This window comes from Bos taurus, chromosome 11 (genome assembly GCF_002263795.3).
Source record: "Bos taurus isolate L1 Dominette 01449 registration number 42190680 breed Hereford chromosome 11, ARS-UCD2.0, whole genome shotgun sequence".
Classification (NCBI taxonomy): domain Eukaryota; kingdom Metazoa; phylum Chordata; class Mammalia; order Artiodactyla; family Bovidae; genus Bos; species Bos taurus.
The window spans coordinates 10,989,043-11,012,888 of NC_037338.1; the positions used below are offsets into that span (position 1 = coordinate 10,989,043).

At 39.4% G+C, this 23,846-nt stretch overlaps 1 protein-coding gene across 7 annotated transcripts in view; it reads right to left on the reverse strand.

Moving 5' to 3' along the window:
* The window catches only part of ALMS1 (ALMS1 centrosome and basal body associated protein), a 190,664-nt gene that overhangs the window by 99,892 nt on the left and 66,926 nt on the right, over positions 1–23,846 (reverse strand). For 6 of the 7 annotated variants that reach the window (XR_809620.4, XM_010809860.4, XM_010809857.4 and 3 more), the window contains 2 exons: positions 18,560–23,470; positions 17,369–17,502 (listed from right to left, as the gene is read on the reverse strand). Coding sequence is in view for 6 of the 7 variants with exons in the window: in XM_010809860.4 (XP_010808162.2) it covers positions 17,369–17,502; positions 18,560–23,470 (5,045 nt within the window). In the remaining variant the exon portion in view is untranslated. The remainder of the gene's footprint in view (positions 1–17,368; positions 17,503–18,559; positions 23,471–23,846) is intronic. The other variant, XM_010809855.4, reaches the window with a different exon arrangement.

The window sequence follows — 23,846 nt, forward strand, 5'->3', positions numbered from 1 at the left end:
CTACACTGTTTACTATAGTGGCTGCACAATTTTATATTTCCTCCAACAATGCACAAGGGCTTCAGTTTTTTCACATCCTCTCCAACCCTTGTCTGGCATTTTGATAGCAGCCGTAAGGAAAGTTATGACCAACCTAGATAGCATATTAAAAAGCAGAGACGTTACTTTGCCAACAAAGGTCTGTCTAGTCAAAGCTATGGTTTTTCTAGTAGTCATGCATGGATGTGAGAGTTGGACTATAAAGAAAGCTGAGCACCAAAGAACTGATGCTTTTGAACTGTGGTGTTGGAGAAGACTCTTGGGAGTCCCTTGGACTGCAAGGAGATCCAACCAGTCCATCCTAAAGGAGATTGTTGTTGTTTAGTTGCTCATTTGTGTTCAACCCTTTGCGACCCCATGAACAGTAGTCCCCTAGGCTCCTCTGTCCATGGGATTCTCCAGGCAAGAATAGTGGAGTGGGTTGCCATTTCCTTCTCCAGAGGAGAGTCCCGACCCAGGGATCAAACCCACATCTCCTGCACTGGCAGCTGGATTCTTTACTACTGAACCACCAGGGAAACCCAGTTAAAGCATATACCTAAAAAAATAAAAAATTATAAATCACAAAAGATGACAGATTGCTATCAGAAGGAAATCTGATGCTTTTATCTCAGAGGACAATTACATTTTCCCCAACATTTTTGAGTTCCCTTACAGATTTTAAAATGTCAATCACCTTGCCTTCTAATACTCATCTGGTACTTTAGCTATAAAACCCTCTGGTCAGAGAGAGTCCTGGCTCATTAGAGGAACACAGATCCACTAGGAGGCTGCTGGACTACACTTAACCAAGTAACTTGATATGCATATTTCAACTGAGATTTCAACGTACAGTGAGTGCCCTCAGTGGACAGTTCATTTCTCCCAACCATACCTCCCACTAGGAAGTAGAAATAATTAACCCTGGATCCAGTGAAAGGACAGTGTGGGTGGAAATCTAAAAGAGGAGAAGAGGCATTCAGGTTGACATCAGCAACATCAGAAGATGACATCATGGTGATACAATCACACCTGGCCCTATCTCACTTTGGAGGAAGCCACCAAAGACATACTGACCCACAACAGCCCAATAACCAGTTATCACATGGGGCACTCAGAGGGCAAGCACAAAACTATAAAATGTAGATGTCTGCTATTGTTGTCCCTTTTCTGTGACTTCCATGCCATCTGAGTCATGGGGCTTTCTCCACGACCCCAGGAGACAACACCAGAAAGTTACTGGAAAACCACAGCACTCACTCACAACTGAACCCCAGGATGGAGGGATGGCATATGTTGGAAGTCAGCCCAAGAAGGCCTGGGCCCAAAATGCCACCAGGTTACTAACTGAGTGATTCAAGCACTGTCTTAAATGGCACCAAAGCACAAATGCTTCAAGGCCACCTGCCTCACGCTGCCCTAATTTCACCCCTAACTGGCTCATAGGATTATACAGTTCAAACCCATCTGGTAATACAAGACTAAAGATTAAATTGTCAGAAGCATATAACTAAATTTTCTTTAAACCAAGGGTACACACGTGCCTCTAATCTTTACTATTTACAATGGTGACCTCCTATGCCTTGAAGAAGGGCACCACTTAATCATTTGCAAGATTCACCCCCACAGACCTCCAAAATTTACCGAGAATTTGAGTTAGCAACAGACACTCCCAAAAGTGCAAGCAAACCTTAATCAGAATATCCCAACTCTATGCAACCCTGTTAGACCCTATGGGCCTTCAATTCCCTTCCTCACTGACCAGAGCAACCTACTCTAGAACGGCTCCTTCACATGCAATAGCACTTGATAATGCCCAAGTCCATGATAATGCCAAACATGATGATCTGAGATGACAAAGTCTCAGCAGACGACAGCATAGGACACAACTTCATCATGAATACTGCCTCCACAATTTTCCACTATGGAAGAGGTGACACCCAGGGAAGCATGGCGGCTGATGATGGCAAGCACTTCCCAGAACTTGGTTGCCAAACTGAATGCCTAGTTATCTAAATTCCCAGCTGATGACCCATTTTCGTGGCATTTTGTAGAGTTACCCCAAGTTCTCCTTGCTTACTACACTTGCTGCTGAGATGTGAGGTGGCACTTTGACTGCAGGCTGCTCTCCACTATACCTTTAAATTTTGATAGGTTAAGGTATATGTCAAGTCTCTAAACCTTTTAAATGTCTGATTAAATGCTTCATATAATTGCTTACCCTCACCACACAATATTAGATTGATCCACATTATGTGACCTAATTGAGGGCTAGTAAATTTAATTCTGTTGAAAGGACTCCTCCCTGGGTACAGATGCTACAATCACCATAGGACTCCCTCATCACTCCCCTACATACAAACTCTCCAGAATTGCAGACACAGGGTCATCTCCCTACATAACACCAAGGGAATCTTTTCCCACTGGTTATGGAACCACTCAGGGTTCCATAATCTTCTCATTCAAGTCCTCCCATAGTCTTAATATTTTTGTACAATGGGCAGAAACCAGTGTTTTTTTTTTTTTCCTGAGCTGCTGTAATTGCTGAACATATTATCAAACTCAACAAAGGCTTCTTTCCTGAGTCAGTGGCCTACTTAGCTAATTTCTTGACCCTGCCCCCATTTTCCCAGTGGAAGCCATCTCATGCATCTCCACGGCTTACCCAGCTCCTCTCTATGGTGATCAACTGTTCCCATGTAGCACTTTACAATACAGTATGTGGCATTTGGCAGGAGCCCCACATGCACTTTATAACCCACCATGTCTGTCCATGCACTAACACACTCCACCTGTGACACCACACAGTTGAATAAACCTATACCTCTCATCCCAAGGAGCACAATTCCCATGGTCTTGAGTCTCATGGCTCAGACTCCCCAGGGGAACCCCAACTTATTTGGATATACCCAGTATAACAGTCGGTGTCCACTGTGGGTTTAGTACCCAGGAGCAAACATATATACATGGTTCCTCATTTATGTGCTTCTCCCTTCCTCAGCCACCAATGCATCTGCCTCCTTGCCAGCTCCCTGCTAAGTCCTGTCTGTTAACACCAAGATAGTTAAGTCTCCCTGGGACTATCCTTACAAATCACTGAATAGGATCCCCAAAATGTCTCTTTTTAAACCACCTCATGTCAAAAACGTTCAGTACTCATCCCCATTATGTTGGGAATAGGTCTGCTACTATCCTTCATGGGAACTGAGTTAGGCACGACCACAACAGCCAAGCAACAACAAATTATTAAATTAAATTGTTAAGGCAAACACCAAAGTTTCAACTCCCCTGTCTAAAAACATTGGGCTGTTACACCAAAGCCCAGCCTTAATGCAGTAACAGTACAATTCTTTAGTGTAGATGGTTTTGGACAACGATTTAGCTTTAGGTTACTATTGGCCAAGGAAGGGGAACCTGCAAAGGGTACCTCTTGTTGCATGTTTATTAATAATTCTGGACAAACTTAGACATTTACAAATGATATCCCAACAGGTACAAGTATTTCATAATCCCACCCAAGTTTTAAATCAAATACCTACCTTAATCTTATCCATGAGCTTTATTTTCTGGGCTGAACCCCCCAAAATGGGAGGAGATGGTTACAGACAGGATTTCAAACCACCATTTGTCTATTTATATTGTTGAGTGGCATTTTGCTTTGCTTAGATGTTTCATGTGCTGGGTGACCAAAATCCTGCCAGCAGCTTTTAATATCTCCACCATCTAGACAGTGCCCATGATTTCCCCTAAAGACTAATGCCTAGGCATCACAGGGTCAATTGTGATGAGAAAACAGCTATTCTGAGTTGCTACATAAGCATTTTACAGTATGACAACCCTGCTCACACCCAGAGCCTGGACAGGTAAGGACCTGAGCTTAGGACTCCTGTGACAAGTTCCTGTTTCCTTTTTCTCAGAGCTCCTTTAAAAATAACCACATACAGTTGAATTCACAAAAAGGTAGCAAAATCTCCCCTGAAACACTTTTCAACTAATATGTGCTCTTCTGCTCACTTGTGACTGGGACAGAGGACTGCCTTTCCTAGGCTACTGGACACCCCATCCCCCTTCTGCGATCTGTAAGAATAAACGTGACTTTACTCCCTTGTAAAGTGTAGTGCCATTGTGTCTTCAATCAAAATGACTGAGTGTTTACACTTCCTCAAAGTGAAAGCTCAGGTGCTAACAGAGCTGTATGTCAACCCCATGTGAATGGCTTGTGCCTACTAATTCATCCAGTTATAATGTGAGTATTCTTAATTTAATACAGAAGTTATAGGCCCCACAACAGAACATATTTACAAAGCAAAAGAAAATTACATGAAGAGACAGAGCAAGTATCAAACCCAGATATGGAGAAGATGCTGAGATTATGAGATCAGAAATTTACAACAACTATGACTAATATGCTAAAGGCTCTAATGAATAAAGTGGAAAGCATTCATCAAGAATAAAGGGACAATATAAGCAGAAAGATGAAAATGTGAAGAAAGAATAAAAAACAGATGCTAGAGATCAAAAACACTGTAGCAGAAATGAAGAATACCTCTGAAGGAATTATTAGATTGCACAGGATTCAAGACAAGAAACCTGAGATTTAGCATTGAAACATATATATTACCATATGTAAAACAGATGACCAGTGCAAGTTCGATGCATGAAGCAGGGCACTCAAAGCCAGTGCTCTGGGATAACCCAGAGGGATGAAGTGGGGAGGGAGGTGGGAGCGGGTTTCAGGATGAGGGGACACATGTGCATCTGTGGCTAATTCATGTTGATGTTTGGCAAAAACCATCACAATATTGGAAAGTAGTAATCCTCCAATTAAAATAAATAATTAAAAAAAAAAGAATATCTCAACAAAAAGCTCTGGAAATACAAAACAAGGAGAACATAGACTGAGCAGGAAAAGCAGGACAGAATCTCAAAGAACTCTAAGAAAACTACAAAAGGTTTAACATATGAGAATGAAAATACTGGACAAAGAAAAGGACAGAAAAAAATCACTGAAGCAACAATGACTAAGAATTTCCCCTAAATTAATGTCAGACACCAAACTGCAGATTCATGAAGTTCAAAGAACATCAGGCAGAGTAAATGTGAAGAAAAAAATCACTAAGCCTAAGTATAATATAACATTTACAAAGTACAGAAAATCAAAGAAAAATAAATCCTGAAAGAAGCCAGATAGAGAAAAATCTAAAGAGAAGCAAAGAATTACTTCCAACTTTCCCACAAAACCATGTAAACAAAATAGACTGAAATATTAAAAATGTTAAGAGAAAAACGGCACCAGCTTAGAATTCTAAACTCTCCCTATGAAATTATCCTTCAAATTGATGAAGAAATACATTCTCAGAAAAACAAAAATCGAGGGAATTTGTTACCTGTAGGACTGCCATGTAATAACTTAACAGAAGTACTAAAGAAGAGAAAATATAGTTTAGAAACTGAGATCTATATAAAGATAGTAAGATCGTCAAAAGAGGAAACAAGGAAAGGATTAAAAAAAAAATAACACAACTTCTTTTCCTTATCCTTAATTGGTCTCAATAGCTTACTCAACAAATTTCTTGTGCATCTTTTTAAACCACAATGGCATGAAACTAGAAATCAACCACAGAAAGAAACAGAGGATAAAAACTACTACACGGAGCCTAAACAATGTGCTACAAAAAAATCTTTCATTGAGTCAACAATGAAATCAAAAAGAAAATAAAAAATATCTTGAAGCAAATGACAACAAAAATATAACTACACAAAATCTACGGGATGCAGCAAAAGCAGTCTGAAGAGGGATGTTTATAGCAATATAGGCCTCATTTAAAAAACAAGAAAAATCTCAAATAAACCAATATAAAAAGCAGAAAAAGAAGAACATTCAAAACCTAAAGTCATCAAAGGAAGGAAATGATAAAGATCAGAGAGGAAAAAAATACAGATAAAAAAAATCAATAAAAGCAACAGATGGGTTTTTCAAATGATAAAATCAAAAAACCTCTAGAAAGGCTCACCAAGAACAAAGAGGACAAAATAAAATGAAAAATAAAAGGGGGGGGACATAACAGAAATACAAAAATCATAAGAATATACTATGAACAACTATAATACTTTAAGACAACAAGATGGACAACCTAGAAGAAATGGACAAGTTACTGGATATAGAGCCTGCCAAAACTGAATTAAGAAAAAACAGATAATCTGAACAGACACTCACTGGAAGTGAAATAGAATCTTTAACTGGGAAAAAAAAAAATTCCCTACAAACAAAAGGAAGGACCGAATGACCTCACTCGGGAATTCTACCAAACAACAAAGAAGAAAAGAACTTAAACCTACACTACTGAAACTCTTCCAAAAGATTAAAGGGGAAGGAAGACTCCCAAAATCATTCTATGAAACCACCACCATCACCCTAATATCAAAACCAGACACACTACCAAAAAAGAAAAATACAGGCCAATATCTTTTATAAATATAGATGTAAAAATCCTCAACAAAAGATCAGCAAACCAAATTCAACAATGCATAAAAAGGATCATACATCATGACCAAGTTGGATTAATACCAGGGTCACAAGGATGGTTCAACATATGCAAATCAATCAATGTGATATACCATATCAACAAAAGAAAAGACCAAAACCTCATGCTGCTGTTGCTGCTAAGTCACTTCAGTCGTGTCCAACTCTGCGACCCCATGGACTGCAGCCTACCAGGCTTCTCCGTCCATGGGATTCTCCAGGCAAGAACACTGGAGTGGGTTGCCATTTCCTTCTCCAATGCATGAAAGTGGAAAGTGAAAGTGAAGTCACTCAGTCATGTCTGACTCTTAGCGACCCCATGGACTGCAGCCTACCAGGTTCCTCCATCCATGGGATTTTCTGGGCAACAGTACTGGAGCAGGGTGCCATTGCCACCTCATGCTAAACAGATGCAAAAAATTCAACATTCATTTATGATAAAAACTCTCACCAAAGTGAGTATAAAGGGAAGACACATCAACATAATAAAAGCCACTTATGACAAACCCACAGTCAACATAATGCTCAACAGTGAAAACCTAAAAGCCATCTTGCTAAATTCTGGAACAAAACAAGGATGCCTACTCTTACCACTTCTATTCAACACAGTATTAGAAATCCTAGATACAGCAATCAGACAAGAAAAAGAAATAAAAGGTTTCCAAATTGAAAAGTAAGAGGTAAAATTATCATTAGATGCAGATGACATGATAGTCTATATAGAATATCCTAAAGATTCCACAAAAAAACTATTAGAACTAATAAATGAACTCAGCAAGTCGGCAGAATACAAGATTTATATACATACACACACACACACACACACACACACACACACACATAAATCTGCTGCATTATTTTACACTGAACTATGAAATGCTAGAGAGAGAAAGTAAAAACGGAATCCTATTCCACACTGAATCAAAGAAAATAAGCTTCAGAAATCAAACAAGTGGGATATTGGGACAAAACCAGACATACAGATCAACAGAACAGAATAGAGAGCCCAGAAATAAGCCCAGAAACCTACACTCAATTAGCCTTCAAAAGAGGAGGTTAAAAGCTACAATGGAGAAAAGACAGTCTTTTCAGCAAGTAGTGTTGGGAAAGAGGGACAGCCTCATGTAACCAATAAAGTTAGAAGAGTCCATCACACCAAAAATAAACCCAAAATGACTTAGAGGCTTAACTTCTAGAAGAGAACACTCCCTGAAAACAAAACAAAAACACAGCAACATTTTCTTAGATCAGGTTTGCAAGACAAAAGAAATAAAAGCAAATTTAAACAAACAGGGCCTAATCAAATTTATAAGCTTTTCCACAGCAAAGAGACCATAACCAAAATGAAAATAACCTATGGACTGGGAGAAAATATCTGCAAATGATGCATCAAAAAAGATATTAATTTCTAAAACATAGTAATAAAAATCAGTATCAAACAAACAAACCAATCAAAAAAACTGGGAGAAGACCTAAATAGACATTTCTACAAAGACATACATGGCCAGAGGCATATGAAAATATACTCAACATCCTAATTAGAGAAATGCAAATCAAAACTACAATGACCTCACAACAGTCAGAATGGCCATCACCAAAAATTTTACAAACAATAAATACCGCACAAGCTGTAGAGAAAAGGGAACCCTCCTACACTGGTCATGAGAATTTAAATTGGTGCGGCCACTATGGAAAACAACAAGGACCTTCCTTTAAAAACAGAGTTACCACATGATCCAACAACCCCTCACTTGGGTGCATGTCCAGAAAGATGAAAACTCTAATTCAAAAAGACATATAAACCTCAATTTTCATAGCAGCACTATTTACAATACATGGAAGCAACCTAAGTGTCCACAGACAGATGAAGGGATAAAGACGTGGCACATGCGCGCACACACACACACACACACACACGGAAATATTACTTGACCACCAAAAAGAATGAAATATTGTCCTTTTCAGCAACATGAATAAACCTAAAGACTACCATACTAAGTGAAGTAAGTCAGACGAGAAAGACAAATATCATATGGTACAACTTACATGTTAAATCTAAGAAATAATAGAAATGAACATACAAAACAGAAACAAACTCAAAGACATAGAAAACAAACTTACAGTTACCAAAGGGGAAAGGAGGAGAGGAGGGATAAAATAAGAGTATGGGATTAACACATCACTATATAGAAACTATATAAACAACAAGGGTTTACTGCATAGTACAGGGAATTATAGTCAGTATCTTATAATAACCTACAATAGGAAAGAGTCTGAAAAAGATTCCATAATGCAAACGTATAATGAAGATACATGAATTATTTTGCAGTACACCTGAAATTAACACAATATTCTAAGTTAAATAGAATTCCCCAAAGTTTTTCTAATAAATTAAAAAACAAATGCCCAGAAATAAGAAAACAAGTAAATGAAGGTATATCTATGAGATACTATACTCTACTACACTGTAGCTCAAACTGTGTATGGTCTGTGGGCTGAATCCAGTCAACTGCCTATTTATTTTTTGTCTTCATAATATCTGAGTCAGACATGACCCAGCAACTGAACTGAACTTGATTATATACTACTGTAAATAATTGAGTGAATTTTAAAACTCTTTTGGAGATGGGAGGGAAAATGGTAGCAATGATAAAAGAAATAAAACAAAAGAATTGGGGCTGTTCTGTTACTGGAAAGTAATCATACTACCTATGAAATGCTGTAGTGTTATTTGAAAGTATACCTGAACTGGGTACAAACATAATTTACAAATTCTAGGACAATTACAAAAAAAAAATTTTTTTTTAAGAAAACCCTATAACATATATGCTAAGAAAAGAGCGAAAATGTACTCACATAGATGCTCAACTAAAATCATGAAAGGCATCCACCAGAGGGCAGATAGCGCAAGTAAAACTACAATCCTGCAGCCTATGGAACACAAACTGCAACAACGAAAACTTAGTAAAAATGAGATGGCAGAGGAATTTGTCCCAGATGAAGGAACACGATGATACCCCAGAAAAACAACTAAGAGGAAATGGCCAGCCTACCGGAAAAAGAATTCAGAATAATGATAGTGAAGATCATCCAAGATTTCAGGAAAACAATGGATGCAAAGATTGAGAAGATGCAAGAAATGTTCAACAAAGACCTAAAAAACTAAAGAACAAACAGAGATGAACAATACAATAACTGAAATGAAAAATACACTACAAGGAATCAATAGCAGAGAAAGTGAAGCAGAAAAACGGATATGTGACCTGGACAACAGAACAGCAGAAATCACTCCTCAGAAAAGAATAAAGAAAAAAACAAAAAATGAAAAGAAATGAAGACAGTCAAAGGGACCTCTGTGATAACATTAAATGCACCAATGTTCATTTATAGGAGTCCCAGAAGGAGAAGAGAAAGGCGCTGAGAAGATATTTGAAGAGATAATAGCTGAAAAGACAAAGAAAAAATACTTAAAGCAACAAGGGAATAACAACCAATACAAGAGAATTACCATTATCAGCTGAAACTCTGCAGGCCAGAATTTAATATATATTAAACTCAATATATACATTTAAGTGATCAAAGTGGCACAATATATTTAGGGTGATGAAAGGGAAGAACTCGCAACCAAGAATGCTCTACCCAGTGAGGCTCTCACACAGACTTGATGGAGAAATCAAAAGCTTTACAGAGAAGCAAAAGCTAAGAGAATTCAACACCACCAGACCAGCTTTGCAACAAGTGCTAAAGGAACTTCTCTAGGCAGGAAAAGACCAGAAACTTAAAACAACCTTGTACATTATACAGACAGCTATATCAAAACCTTATGGTGAACAGCAAAGACAAAAACTACAACAGATACACACACAAAAGAGAAAGAGCAACCCAAGCATACACTAAAGATGGTGCTCAAACAAGAGACAGGAACAAAAGAGGAGGGGAAGAAAAATACCCTCCAAAAACAAACCCAAAACACTTAGCAAAATGGCAATAGGAATATATACCAAAAATGTAAATGAATTAAATGCTTCAACCAAAAGACACAGACTGCCTGAACAGATAAAAAAATAAGACCCCTATAAAGAGCTTCACAACCCAGATAATCACAATGATGTGATCACTCACCTAGAGCCAGACATGCTGGAATGTGAAGTCAAGTGGGTATTAGAAAGCATCACTACAAACAAAGCTAGTGGAGGTGATGGAATTCCAGTTGAACAATTTCAAATCCTGAAAGATGATGCTGTGAAAGTGCTGCACTCAACATGCCAGCAAATTTGGAAAACTCAGCAGTGGCCACAGGACTGGAAAAAGGTCAATTTTCATTCCAATCCCAAAGAAAGGCAATGCCAAAGAATGCTCAAACTACCACACAATTACACTCATCTCACACGCTAGTAAAGTAATGCTCAAAATTCTCCAAGCCAGGCTTCATCAATACATGAACCATGAACTTCCAGATGTTCAAGCTGGTTTTAGAAAAGGCAGAGGAACCAGAGATCAAATTGCAAACATCCACTGGATCATCAAAAAAGCAAGACAGTTCCAGAAAAACATCTATTTCTGCTTTATTGACTATGCCAAAGCCTTTGACTGTGTGGATCACAATAAACTGTGCAAAATTCTTCAAGAGATGGGAATACCAGACCACCTAACCTGCCTCTTGAGAAACCTGTATGCAGGTCAGGAAACAACAGTTAGAACTGGACATGGAACAACAGACTGGTTCCAAATAGGAAAAGGAGTACGTCAAGGCTGTATCTTGTCACCCTGCTTATTTAACTTATATGCAGAGTACATCGTGAGAAACGCTGGACTGGAAAAACCACAAGCTGGAATCAAGATTGCCGGGAGAAATATCAATAACCTCAGATATGCAGATGACATGACCTTTATGGCAGAAAGTGAAGAGGAACTAAAAAGCCTCTTGATAAAGGTGAAAGAAGAGAGTGCAAAAGTTGGCTTAAAGCTCAACATTCAGAAAACGAAGATCATGGCATCTGGTCCCATCATCATGGCAAATAGATGGGGAAACAGTGGAAACAGTGTCAGACATTATTTTTGGAGGCTCCAAAATCACTGCAGATGGTGATTGCAGCCATGAAATTAAAAGACGCTTACTCCTTGGAAGGAAAGTTATGACCAACCTAGATAGCATATTGAAAAGCAGAGACATTACTTTGCCAATAAAGGTCTGTCTAGTCAAGGCTATGGTTTTCCCAGTGGTCATGTATGGATGTGAGAGTTGGACTGTGAAGATAGCTGAGTGCCAAAGAATTGATGCTTTTGAACTGTGGTGTTGGAGAAGACTCTTAAGAGTCCCTTGGACTGCAAGGAGATCCAAACAGATCATCCTAAAGGAGATCAGTCCTGGGTGTTCATTGGAAGGAATGATGCTGAAGCTGAAACTCCCAATACTTTGGCCAGAGTTGACTCACTGGAAAGACCCTGATGCTGGGAGAGACTGGGGGCAGGATGAGAAGGGGACAACTGCCAGGAGCAGGAGCTCAGCCCACGGCACAGGTCATGAGGAAGGAGGCTCGGCATACGCAAAGGCGGGATCGAGTCTCAGGAGTCCCCCTGGAAATTCTCGAGCATCTAACCCCAAAACCAGAGTCTGCCTACTTTCTGCTTTGTGCTCTCGCCTACACCTCTGACTCTATGGGGGGCTGTCCCCCACTACCTCTCTCTGAAAAAAGAGTTAACTTATAGCTCCAGTTAATAAAGTTCCTGGGTGTGACAGTGTTTCAACCTACAAACTCCTTTGGAAGTCCTCTAGCCTGCCTGAATAGGTTTTTCCGGCCACATGTGATTGCTCAGAGCCTCCCAACTGTGAGAGGCATGAGATGTTCTAAACTGTCTAAGTACAGATTCCTTTGAGCAGTTAAAAGATTGATTAGAAATTGTATTGGTGAAGGGTTTTTCACTTGTTCCGCCAATGTTTGCTGCTAGGTCTCCATATCCCTTATCTGCTGTGTCCCTGGCAGTGTATTGATTAATATAATTGGTGTAAGTAGTAGCTTTAATGTTTGTAACCTTGGACCCTTGAGTTAATCCTTTTTCTTGTTACAGCCCACCACACCTTTGCCCTATAGGAATGCAACTTTAATGCTTTTGGAGGGTGGCACCTGACTAATCACCTTTAGAGAAAAATAAGTTTTCTGAAGAAAGGGTCTTAAAATGTTAACAGGCCTCTGGGCCAGAAGATGATACAAATCACCTAAACTTTTGCATATGATAAGTTTGCAGGAAGAAAGCCTGGCTTACTGCATGACTCTACCCCTTCCCCCATTATCCTCTATGCATAACTTAAGGTATAAAAACTACTTTGGAAAATAAAGTGCGGCCCTTGTTCACTGAAACTTGGTCTCCCCATGTCGTTCTTTCTCTCACCTTCTGGCTGAATTATTCAGCCTCTTTTCTCCACTGAATTTCCTCACTGAGCTATCTTCATTCTATTACTCTTTATATCTTTGATGAATATTTAAATAAATAGGTCGCCGATGCCGTCTCTCCTTCGAATACCCTGGATCAGCCGGGGATGGACCCCGGCAGACGACAGAGGATGAGATGGCTGGATGGCATCACCGACTCGATGTACATTAATTTGAGTGAACTCCAGGAGTTGGTGATGGACGGGGAGACCTGGCATGCTGTGATTCGCAGGGTCGCAGAGAATCGGACACGACTGAGCAACTGAACTGAACTGAACTGAAAAGTTGTCTATAAGAAACCCACTTCAGGGACTTCCTTGCTGGCACATTAGATAAGAATTCGCCTGCCGATGCAGGGCACACAGGTTCAATCCCCCATCCAGGAACATCCCACAAGCCAAGGAGCAACTAAGCCCATGCGCCACAACTACTGAAGCCTATGCTCTGCAATGAGAGTAGCTCCCACTCTCTACAACTAGACAAAGTCTGTGTGAAGCAACAAAGACCCAGCACAGCCAAAAATAAATAATTATTTAAAAAAAAAAAGAGAGAGACCTCACTTCAGACATAGGGATATGTACACACTGAAAGTGAAGGGAAGGAAAAACGTATTCCAGGCTAATGGAACTCTAAAGGGTGGAGTTGCAATGCTCTTATCAGACAAAACAGACTTTAAATCAAGGACTACTAAAACAAAGGTCACTACATAATAATCAAGGGACCAATGCAAGAATTAAGATATAACAATTATAAATATATATGCATCCAACACAGGAGCACCTCAATATATATAGCAAACACTAACAGCCATGAAGGGAGAATCAATAGTAACACAACAATAGTGGGAGACTTTGTAACATCCCACTTTCATCAATGCACAGACCATCCAGAGAGAAATCAATAAGGAAACACAAGCCTGAAATGATACATGAAATCAGATGGATTTGATAATTATAGAGCATTCTATCCCAAAGAAGCAGAATAAACATTCCTTTCATGTCCACACAGAATAGCCTCAGTAATGATCACAATCTGCACTACAAAGGGAGCTGTGGGTAAATTTTAGAGGACTCAAGTTATATCAAGCATCTTTTCCAACCACAACTGAGATTAAAAATAAACTACAAGAAAAAGAAACTATAAAACAACACAAACAGGTGGAGACTAAACAGTTTGCTAATAAACAGCCAATGGATCACTGAAGAAATCAAAGAGGAACTCAGCGGCTTCCCTGGTAGTCCAGTTGTTACGAATCTGTCTGCCAATGCAAGGGACATGGGTTTGATCTCTGGTCCAGGAAGATACCACATGCTGCACAGCAACTAAGCCCGTGAGCCACAATCAGTGAGTCTGCACTCTAGAACCCGCAAGCGGGAACCACTGAGCCCATGTGCTGCAACTATTGCTCTGCGATGAGAAGCCACCACACTGCAATGAAGAGTGGCCCTCGCTTGCTGCAACTAGTGAAAGCCTGCACTCAGCAACAAAGACCCAGTCCATCAAAATAAATAACTTTTTTTTAAAAGAACTCAAAAAATACGTAGAGACAAGTGAAAATGAAATCACTGCAACCCAAAATCTGTGCAGTGCTGCAAAAGGAGTTTTAAAAGGGAACTTTACAGCAATACAATCTTATCTTAAAAAAACAAAAAATCTGAAATAACCTAACCTCACACCTGAAACAACTAGAGAAAGAAGAAACAAAACATAAAATTAGTAGGAGGAAAGAAATCATAGAGATCACAGCAAAAATAAATGAAACAACAGCAAAGATACATGAAGCTAAAAGCTAGTTCTTTGAAAAGATAAACAAAATCGATTAACCTTTACTACTGCTGCTGCTGGTAAGTCGCTTCAGTCGTGTCTGACTCTATGTGACCCCATAGACGGCAGCCCACCAGGCTCTGCCGTCCCTGGGATTCTCCAGACAAGAACACTGGAGTGGGTTGCCATCTCCTTCTCCAATGCATTAAAGCGAAAAGTGAAAGTGAAGTCGCTCAGTCGTGTCTGACTCTTTGTGATCCCATGGACTGCAGCCTACCAGGTTCCTCCGTCCATGGGATTTTCCAGGCAAGAGTACTGGAGTGGGGTGCCTTCACCTTCTCCAAACCTTTACTAGACTCATCAATTAAAAAACAGAGAGGATTCCAATCAATAAAATCAGAGATGAAAAAGGATAAGTTACAAATGACACCACAGATATACAAAGGATCATAAGAGACTTTTACCAGCAACTGTATACAAATAAAATGGACAACCTGAAAGAAATGGACAAATTCTTAGAAAGGTACAATCAGAGTTGGACTGTGAAGAAAGCTGAGCACCGAAGAATTGATGCTTTTGGACTGTGGTGTTGGAGAAGACTCTTGAGAGTCCCTTGGACTGCAAGGAGATCCAACCAGTCCATCCCAAAGGAGATCAGTTCTGAGTGTTCTTTGGAAGGACTGATGCTAAAGCTGAAACTCCAGTACTTTGGCCACCTCATGTGAAGAGTTGACTCATTGGAAAAGACTCTGATGCTGGGAGGGATTGGGGGCAGGAGGAGAAGGGGACGACAGAGGATGGGATGGCTAGATGGCATCACTGATTCGATGGACATGAGTTTGAGTGAACTCCGGGAGCTGGTGATGGACAGGGAGGCCTGGCATTTTGCAATTCATGGGGTTGCAAAGAGTAGGACACGACTGAGCGACTGAACTGACTGAACTGAACTGAAGGGAAACAAAAGCAAAGATAAGCAAATGGACTACATCAAACTAAAAAGCTACCACACAGCAAAGGGAACTACCAATAAAACAAAAAGGCAGCCTACTGAATAGTAGATATCTGCAAACAATGAATGTATCTAACAAGGGATTAATATCCAACATATACAAAGAATTCATACAACTCAACTAAAAAATTCAGACAACTCAGTGAAAAAATGGGCAAAGGATATGAATGACATTTTCGTAAAAAAAGACACATAGATGGCTAACAGACACACAAAACAATGCTCAACATCACTAATCATCAGGGAAATGTAAATTTTAAAAAGTCACTAAAATATCAACTCATACTTGTTAGAATGGTTATGAAAAGGACAACATATAAGACGTGTTGATGAGGATATGAAGAAAAAGGAACACTTGCACACTGTTGTTGGGAATGTAAATTGGTGCAGCCACTATGGAAAACAGTATGGAGGTTCCTCACAAAATTAAAAATATAACCAAAATCACATGAGCCATCAATTAACTTATGTGTATTTTTCCAAAGAAAATGAAACACTAATTCAAAAAGATATATGCGCCCCTATATCCATTTCATCATTATTTCTAATAGTCAAGATATGGAAGTAATCTAAGTATGTACATACATATACACCACATGGTTAATATACCATAAAAAAGAATGAAATCTTGCCATTTGAAACAACATGGATGGACTTAGAGGGTACTACAGTAAGTAAAATAAGTCAAAGACAGACTAATACTGTATGATTTCGATTACATGGGGAATCTAAAAAATAAATGGACAGACGTAACAAGACAGAAATAGTCTCATGGACAGAACAAACAAGTGGTTGCCAGAGGGAACCACTGGCAGGAAGGGAAGAGCCAAATAGGTGAGGAAGGCTAAGATGTACAAAATAAATGAGTCATGGGGATGAAATGTACAACATAGAAGGAATATACCAGCATGTAAAATTAAAATCCAATCTAATTTATACTTTAAAAAACTGATAACCTTTTCAAAACTGATGAGCTATGTAAAACTAAAATCCAATCTAATTCATAGTTTCAAAAACTGATAACCTTTCCAAAATTGATGAGCCAAATAATTATGCTATATCACTGACAATTTTCTAAGACACTGTATGAATTAAGTCATTAAGTGTACATATCTGATAGCTATATCAATTTTTATAGAATTAATAATAGCAGTTATCGATTTAAAATAGATAACAACAGGTCCTACTGTATAGCACAGGGGAACTCTGCTCAATGTTGTGTGGCAGCCTGGATGGGAGGGGAGTTTGGGGAAGAATGGATACACGTACACAACACTGTTAACTGGCTATACTTCAGTATAAAATTAAAAGTTAAAATAGTAACAGTTGTCAATTATTGAGTACTACCTAGATATCACACACCCCAGCATTTTATAGGCATTATCTCATGTAAGCCATAGCAAAACCCTGTAAGAGAGATATGTCCCATTACTATTCATAATAGCAGACAAAATCTATAGAATCAAATTCTTAAATCTTAACTTTTGAAGACTTAAGACTCCCAACACTTTAGCCAAAGACTATCAGTGACTCAGCAGGAGTCATCAATGCCCAGGTAAGAGATTCAAATTACACACCCTTTCTGTCACATTTTGTCTCTTAATTTTTAGATTTCTTTTATACCTTGGACAAGTCAGTTGTTCTCCCTTGACCAAACAACTTTGCTTTGATCTCTTCTACTTTTCTCCTGTCATCTTCATTTAATTCTGAAATGGAGTAGCCATAGTCATGAGCCATATTAAACTTCAGATTCCAGGCTGGAGAGAAAAGATAAAAGCATTCGAGACAATACAGTGCAAAACTATCAGTGATTACAAGAGCAGAGATCATCATCAATATAGCCAATTTAATGCCTACCACAGTGCTTAGTAAACAGTGTGCGCTCTCAGTTTTATAACAAACTATTCGAAGTTCTTGAGAGAGATAATTTCACTGAAAAGTCAGATTTAAAAACAAATAAAAACATATTCTACAGACATTTCTCCAATGAGGCCACTTGAAATATAGTATTTAGCCTATTTCATCTTAATCTTCCTTCCAATCAAAAGAGTCCCTTTGTCTCCCCTATTAGCTCCTGCTACAATCTTTGCCACTTCCACAGTTGTTAATATTTTAAAATAATAAATAAAACCTGGGAGTTTCTGGAGAATCAAAATAAGCACAAATGATCAAAAAAATGGCATAGGAAGCTGACCTCAAGAGATTTCCAGGTAGACCTGAATTGCTTAAAAGTTGCCTTCTAAAATATATTTATTCGCCATGTTATTGTAAAGATTTTGTTTTCTTTTTTAATGGAATTCTACAATTTAGAGATTAATGGAATTTAACTCTAACCCAAGTTTTAGTGTTAAATACTTTCATTCAGTTTTTCCTAATGTCTATCTAAGATCTGCTTTAAGAATCTTAATAGAGAAGGGGATAGAAAATATACGTTTTTATGAAACACAGTGACTTAGAGAGTCAAATACTCGAATGAGTATTTCATTGCCTCCACAATGAGGACAGTACAAAGAAAAGATTAGGAAAACATTCAAGCTTTAGGAGTTTGAAAACCCAAATTTTCTTACTTTTCTTCAGACATCAGAACTTACAGTTCCTTAAGACCTCAAACTAGCACTATTAATACTGTGACTTCATTATTGGTTAAATGAGTTTATTCTGGGTTGCCAGTAGATAATGCAATCATTTTAACAGTTCTACAAGAACAGTTCTACAGGAAAATTACCTAGAGCATCAAATATTTAACTTTAAGCAAATTATTAAACTATAATGCTTGAGTCTGACCTGCCTTTATAACAAATTATCTTTTCCTACCTCGTGCTCGTACCCGAGATTCCTCTTCCTCTGCATTTTTGAGTATTTGTTTAGCATGGTTCAATGAGGATTCACATTTCAGAAGGTTTTTCACATGTGCAGCCAGTGAGTCTACACTGCTTCCACCACCATCGTCACTCTCTAACACCCCCTCTTCCTCTCTGCTATCTGTCATGCTTGTCTTGGGTGAAGAATATGGAAAGAAATTTAGAAGTACATCAGAAACTGACTCCAAGGAATTACTGTCCCATGAGCAAGAACTTGCATCACTACTTGAATCACTTTTAATGATAGTCATCATAGGGATAACAATCTTATTCCCAATGGTTCTACTATACTCTTCAGGTTCAGATCTCATTACAGATCTGGCTGCTTTATATTGTTTAAAGGTTTCATCAAATGCCACTCTGGCTTTGCCTTCTGCTTCCTGTAAAGGACTTCTAACTGTAGTTGAACTAATAAACTCCCAATTTTCAATGCCTCTCTGGCATTTCAGATTCGTCTGTGTGCTAATATCCTTCTGTATACACTTGTTGCTTGAGCTTTCTTCTGTGAATGGCTGTCTCTGAGACAAATCATCATTAGATTCATCAGTTGTGAGGGGTTCTTTGAAGCAAACCATCTTCTTAGATTGTATAAATGAAATATCACTAACATCTCTGAAAGGGACAAGGGGAGCAGGAACATTGTATCGTCTTAGTGCTATATTTTCTGCTTCCATTAAAAGTGTCTGAATCTCTTTAAGAGTTCTGGAACTGTTTTCTGTATCCCGGATTTCCTCAGAGCCAACATCTTCAAAACCAGAAGATTCTGGCTTATTTATTACAACTCTACCATCAGCCTGAGAATTTAAAGGCATATTGTTTGAGATAACACTGGTGTGAGAAGAATCCAAATTATCTGTTAGCCTTTGAACATGATGTGAAACAGGTTTGTGCTTCTCACTATGTGAGTAAGTACCAGGGGGAACTGTTGATAACCCATTATTCTGATCAGCTTGCTCAAGACTGCTTGAGAACTTCAGGTTATCTTCAGTTAGATGTCTTTCTGGGAAATCCTGATGGTACAATATAGCTGGTTTTTCTCTATGTGAAAAGGAGCTAGGAGGAACTGCTGGTAACACAGTTTTTTTGTCAGCTGGTCCAGGAACTGTTGAAACCTTCAGTGAATCTTCCCTTAGATGTTTGTCTGGCAATTCCTTTGGGTAGAAAACACTAGATTTCTCACTGTGTGAATAGGAAGCAGAAAGAGGTATTGATATCTGAGAATTCACATCAGTTGGCTCAGCAACAGATGAAATCTTCAGAATATCTCCACTTTGATGTCTATCTCCCAACTGCTGTTGAAAGAAAATACTAGGCTTTACTCTCTGAGAATAAGAATTAGGAAAACCTGTCAATAATGGAGTCTTCTGGTCAGCTGGTCCAATTATAGTTGAAGTCTTGGGCTTCTCTCTATGTGAGTAGGAACCAGAGGGAGTTGATGGTAACTCAGTCTTTTGATCGTCTGGTGAAGTCTTGAGTCTCTCTTTATGTGAGTAAGAACTAGAAGGTCCTATTGGTATCTCAGCATTCTGATCAGCTGGTCCAGGAAGAGCAAAAACTTTCAAAGCTTCCTCAGTAAGATCTGGTAACTCCTGCTGGTAAGAAAAGATGGGACTCTCTCTATGTGAATAGGAAGCAGGGGGCACAATTCGCACACCAACGGTCTGGTCTGCTTGTCTAGGAACCCCTAAACCTCTTAAAGCATTTTCATTAGCATCTGGCAACTCTTGCTGGTAAGAAATGATGGGCTTTTCTCCATATGAGTAAGAAGCAGAGGTTACTGGTGGTATCCCAATCTTCTGGTCAGCTGGGCCAGGAACCTCAAAAACTTTCAAAGCCACCTGAGTAAGATCTGGTGACTCTTGCTGGTAAGAAATGATGGGCTTCTCTCTATATGAATAGGAACTAGGTGGTACTGTAGGTATCCCAGTCTTCTGGTCAGATGGTCCAGGAACATCTGAAACCTTCAGAGCCTCCACAGTCAGTTGACTGTCAGGCAAGGCCTGTTGGTAGAAAATAATGGGTTTTTCGTTATATGAGAAGGAAGGAGAGGTTACTATGGGTATCCCAGTCTTCTGGTCAGCCTGTGCAGGAGCATTTGAAACATTCAGAGCCTCTTTAGTAAGGTGTGTATCTGGTAAGACCTGCTGGTAGAAAACAATGGGCTTCTCTCTCTGTGAGTAGGAAGGAGAGGTTACTATGGGTATCCCAGTTTTCTGGTCACCTGTTCCAGAAACACCTGAAATTTTCAGAGCCTCTCCAGTTATATGGCTATCTGGCAACTCCTGTTGGTAGAAAATACTGGATTTCTCTCTATGTGAATAGGAACCAGAAGGTTCTGATGTCCCAGTCTTCTGGTCAGCTGGTCCAAGAACAGCTGAATCTTTCAGAGTCTCTTCAGATAAGTGACTGCTGGGCAAGGCCTGTGGGTAGAAAATACCGGGCTTCTCTCTATGTGAGTAGGAACTAGCAGGCAGTAAGAGGACGCCAGTCTTCTGGTCACTTGGTCTCGATGCAGGTGAAACTTTCAGAGCTTCTTCAGTTAGACTACCATCTGGTAGCACGTGCTGATAGAAAAGACCACTTGGCTTCTCTCCAAATAAGTAAGACTGAGAGGACCCTGTTATTATCCCAGTGTTCTGGTCAGTTGTTCTAGGAAGAGCCGAAACTTTTAGAACCTCTTCAGTTAGGAGCCTGCCTGGCAACTCCTGCTGGTAAAAAGCAATGGGCTTCTCCCTATATGAGTAGGAACTAGAGGGTGCTGTCTGTATGCCAGTGTTCTGGTCTACTGGTCCAGGAATAGCTGAAATTTTCTGAGTCTGATCACTTAGATGACTGTCTGGCAACTCCTGCTGATAGAAAAGACTGGTCTTCCCTCCATGTGAGTAGAAAGCAGGGGGCACTATCGGTATTCCACTCTTCTGGTGAGCTAGTCCAGAAACAGTTGGAACTTTCTGAGCCTCTTTAGTTAGATGACTGTCTGGCAAATCCTGTTGGTAGAAAATAATGGGCTTCTCTCTATATGAATAAGAAGCAGAAGTTATTATAGGAATCCCAGTCTTCTGCTCAGCAGGTCCAGGAGCAGCTGAAGCTTTCTGAACTTGTTCAGTTAGATGACTATCTGGCAATTCTTGTTGGTACAAAATACTGGGTTTCTCTCTATGTGAGTAAGTAGTAGAGGGTATGACAGGAATCCTAGCCTTCTGCTCAGCCAATCCAGGAACAGATGAAACTTCTGGAACTTCGTGAATTACATGAATGTCTGGCAACTCTTGCTGGTACAAAATACTGGGCTTCTCTCTATGCGAATAGGAAGTAGAGGCTACTGTTGATATCCCAGTCTTCTGCTCAGCCAATCCAGGAACAGATGAAACTTTATGAGCCTGTTCAGTTAGATGACTCTCTGGCAACTCCTGTTGGTAGAAAATATGAGGTTTCTCTCTATGTGAATAGGAAGTAGAGGGCACAGTAGGAATCCCAGTCTTCTGCTCAAGGGGTCCAGCAGCAGTTGAAACTTGCTGAACCTCTTGAGTTAGATGACTGTCTGGCAATTCTTGTTGGTAGAAAATACTGGATTTCTCTCTATGTGAATAGGAAGTAGAGGGTACTGTAGGAATCCCAGTCTTCTGCTCAGCCAGTCCAGGAACAGATGAAACTTTTTGAGACTGTTCAATTAGTTGACTGTCTGACAATTCTTGCTGGTACACAATACTGGGCTTTTCTCTATGTGAATAGGAAGTAGAGGGTACTGTAGGAATCCCAGTCTTCTGCTCAGCCAATCCAGGAGCAGCTGAAACCTGCTGAACTTCTTGAATTAGATGACTCTCTGGCAACTCTTGTTGGTACACAACACGAGGCTTCTCTCTATGTGAATAGGAAGTAGAGGGTACTATTGATATCCCAGCCTTCTGCTCAACCAATACAGGAGCAGCTGAAACTTGATGAGCCTCCTGAATTAGACGTCTGTTTGGCAATTCTGGTTGGTAGAAAATACTGGGCTTCTCTTTATGTGGGTAAGAAGCAGAGGTTACAGCAGGAACCCCAGTCTTCTGCTCAGCCAATCCAGGAGCAGCTGAAACTTTCAGAGTCTGCTCACTTGGATGAGTATCTGGCAATGTCTGTTGATAGAAAATATGAGGCTTCTCTCCATATGAGTAAGTAGAGGATGGAGTAGGCAACCCACTCTTTTGATCAACCGGTCTAGGAGAAGCCAAAACTTTCAGAGCTTCTTCAGGTGGCTGACTGTCTGGCAAGACTTGATGGTAGAAAATACCAGGCTCCTCTCCAACTGAGTAAGAACTAGCAGGTACTATTGGTTTTCCAGTCTTTTGATCAGCTAGTCCAGGAAGAACTGAAACATTCCGAGACTCTTCAGTTTGATGACTGTCTGGCAATGCCTGTGGGTAGAAAATACTGTGCTTCTCTCCAAGTGAGTAGGAACTTGGAGGAACTGTAGATACACCTGTCTTCTGGTCACCAAGTCCAGGAACAGCTCCAACTTTTAGAGCCTCTTCAGTTAGATGACTGTCTGGCAAGGCTTGTGGGTAGAAGATATTTGGCTTCCCTCTTTGTGAGTACGAACTAGAGGACACTGCTGCTATTCCAGTCTTCTGGTCAGCTAGGCCAGGAATAGCTGAAATTTTTAAAGTCTCTTCAGTTAGACGACTGTCTGTTAATGTCTGCTGGTTGACAGTATCAGTATATTCACCAATATTCTTCACTTGAGGAGACCTTCCAGCCAATTGAGGAAAGTCCTCAGGGGACAAGGATAAAGGAGATACAGTGTCTGAATCTTCAGGAAAGGTAGTGATGCCTGGTTTAAAGGTAGATTGAGGAATTTCAGCTATGCCTCCTTTAGAAGTATCCCCTAAAGAAAAAGGGATTTGTTAATATTTTTAATATTATAAATAAATACACACACACACACACACACACATTTATATATACAGAATTAAAATGTATTCTTTTTATGCATTAAAAGAAATCAGGCAAGCTTTTCTTCTTCTGGCCTTTATGCTACCAGAAAGGACTCCAAAAGAAATAACTCACCATCAGAAGAAATAAAGATTTACAGATAAAGATGTTAATTACAAAGTGATTTATAACAACAAACTAATGTGGAAATAAATATGCAATGAGAGTAATTTTTTTTAAATAGCAGAATATATATTTTATGGAATATTATGTGGAGCTTAAAATTTAGATTTTAAAGAATTTTCATTATGATGAACAAATCGTATCTA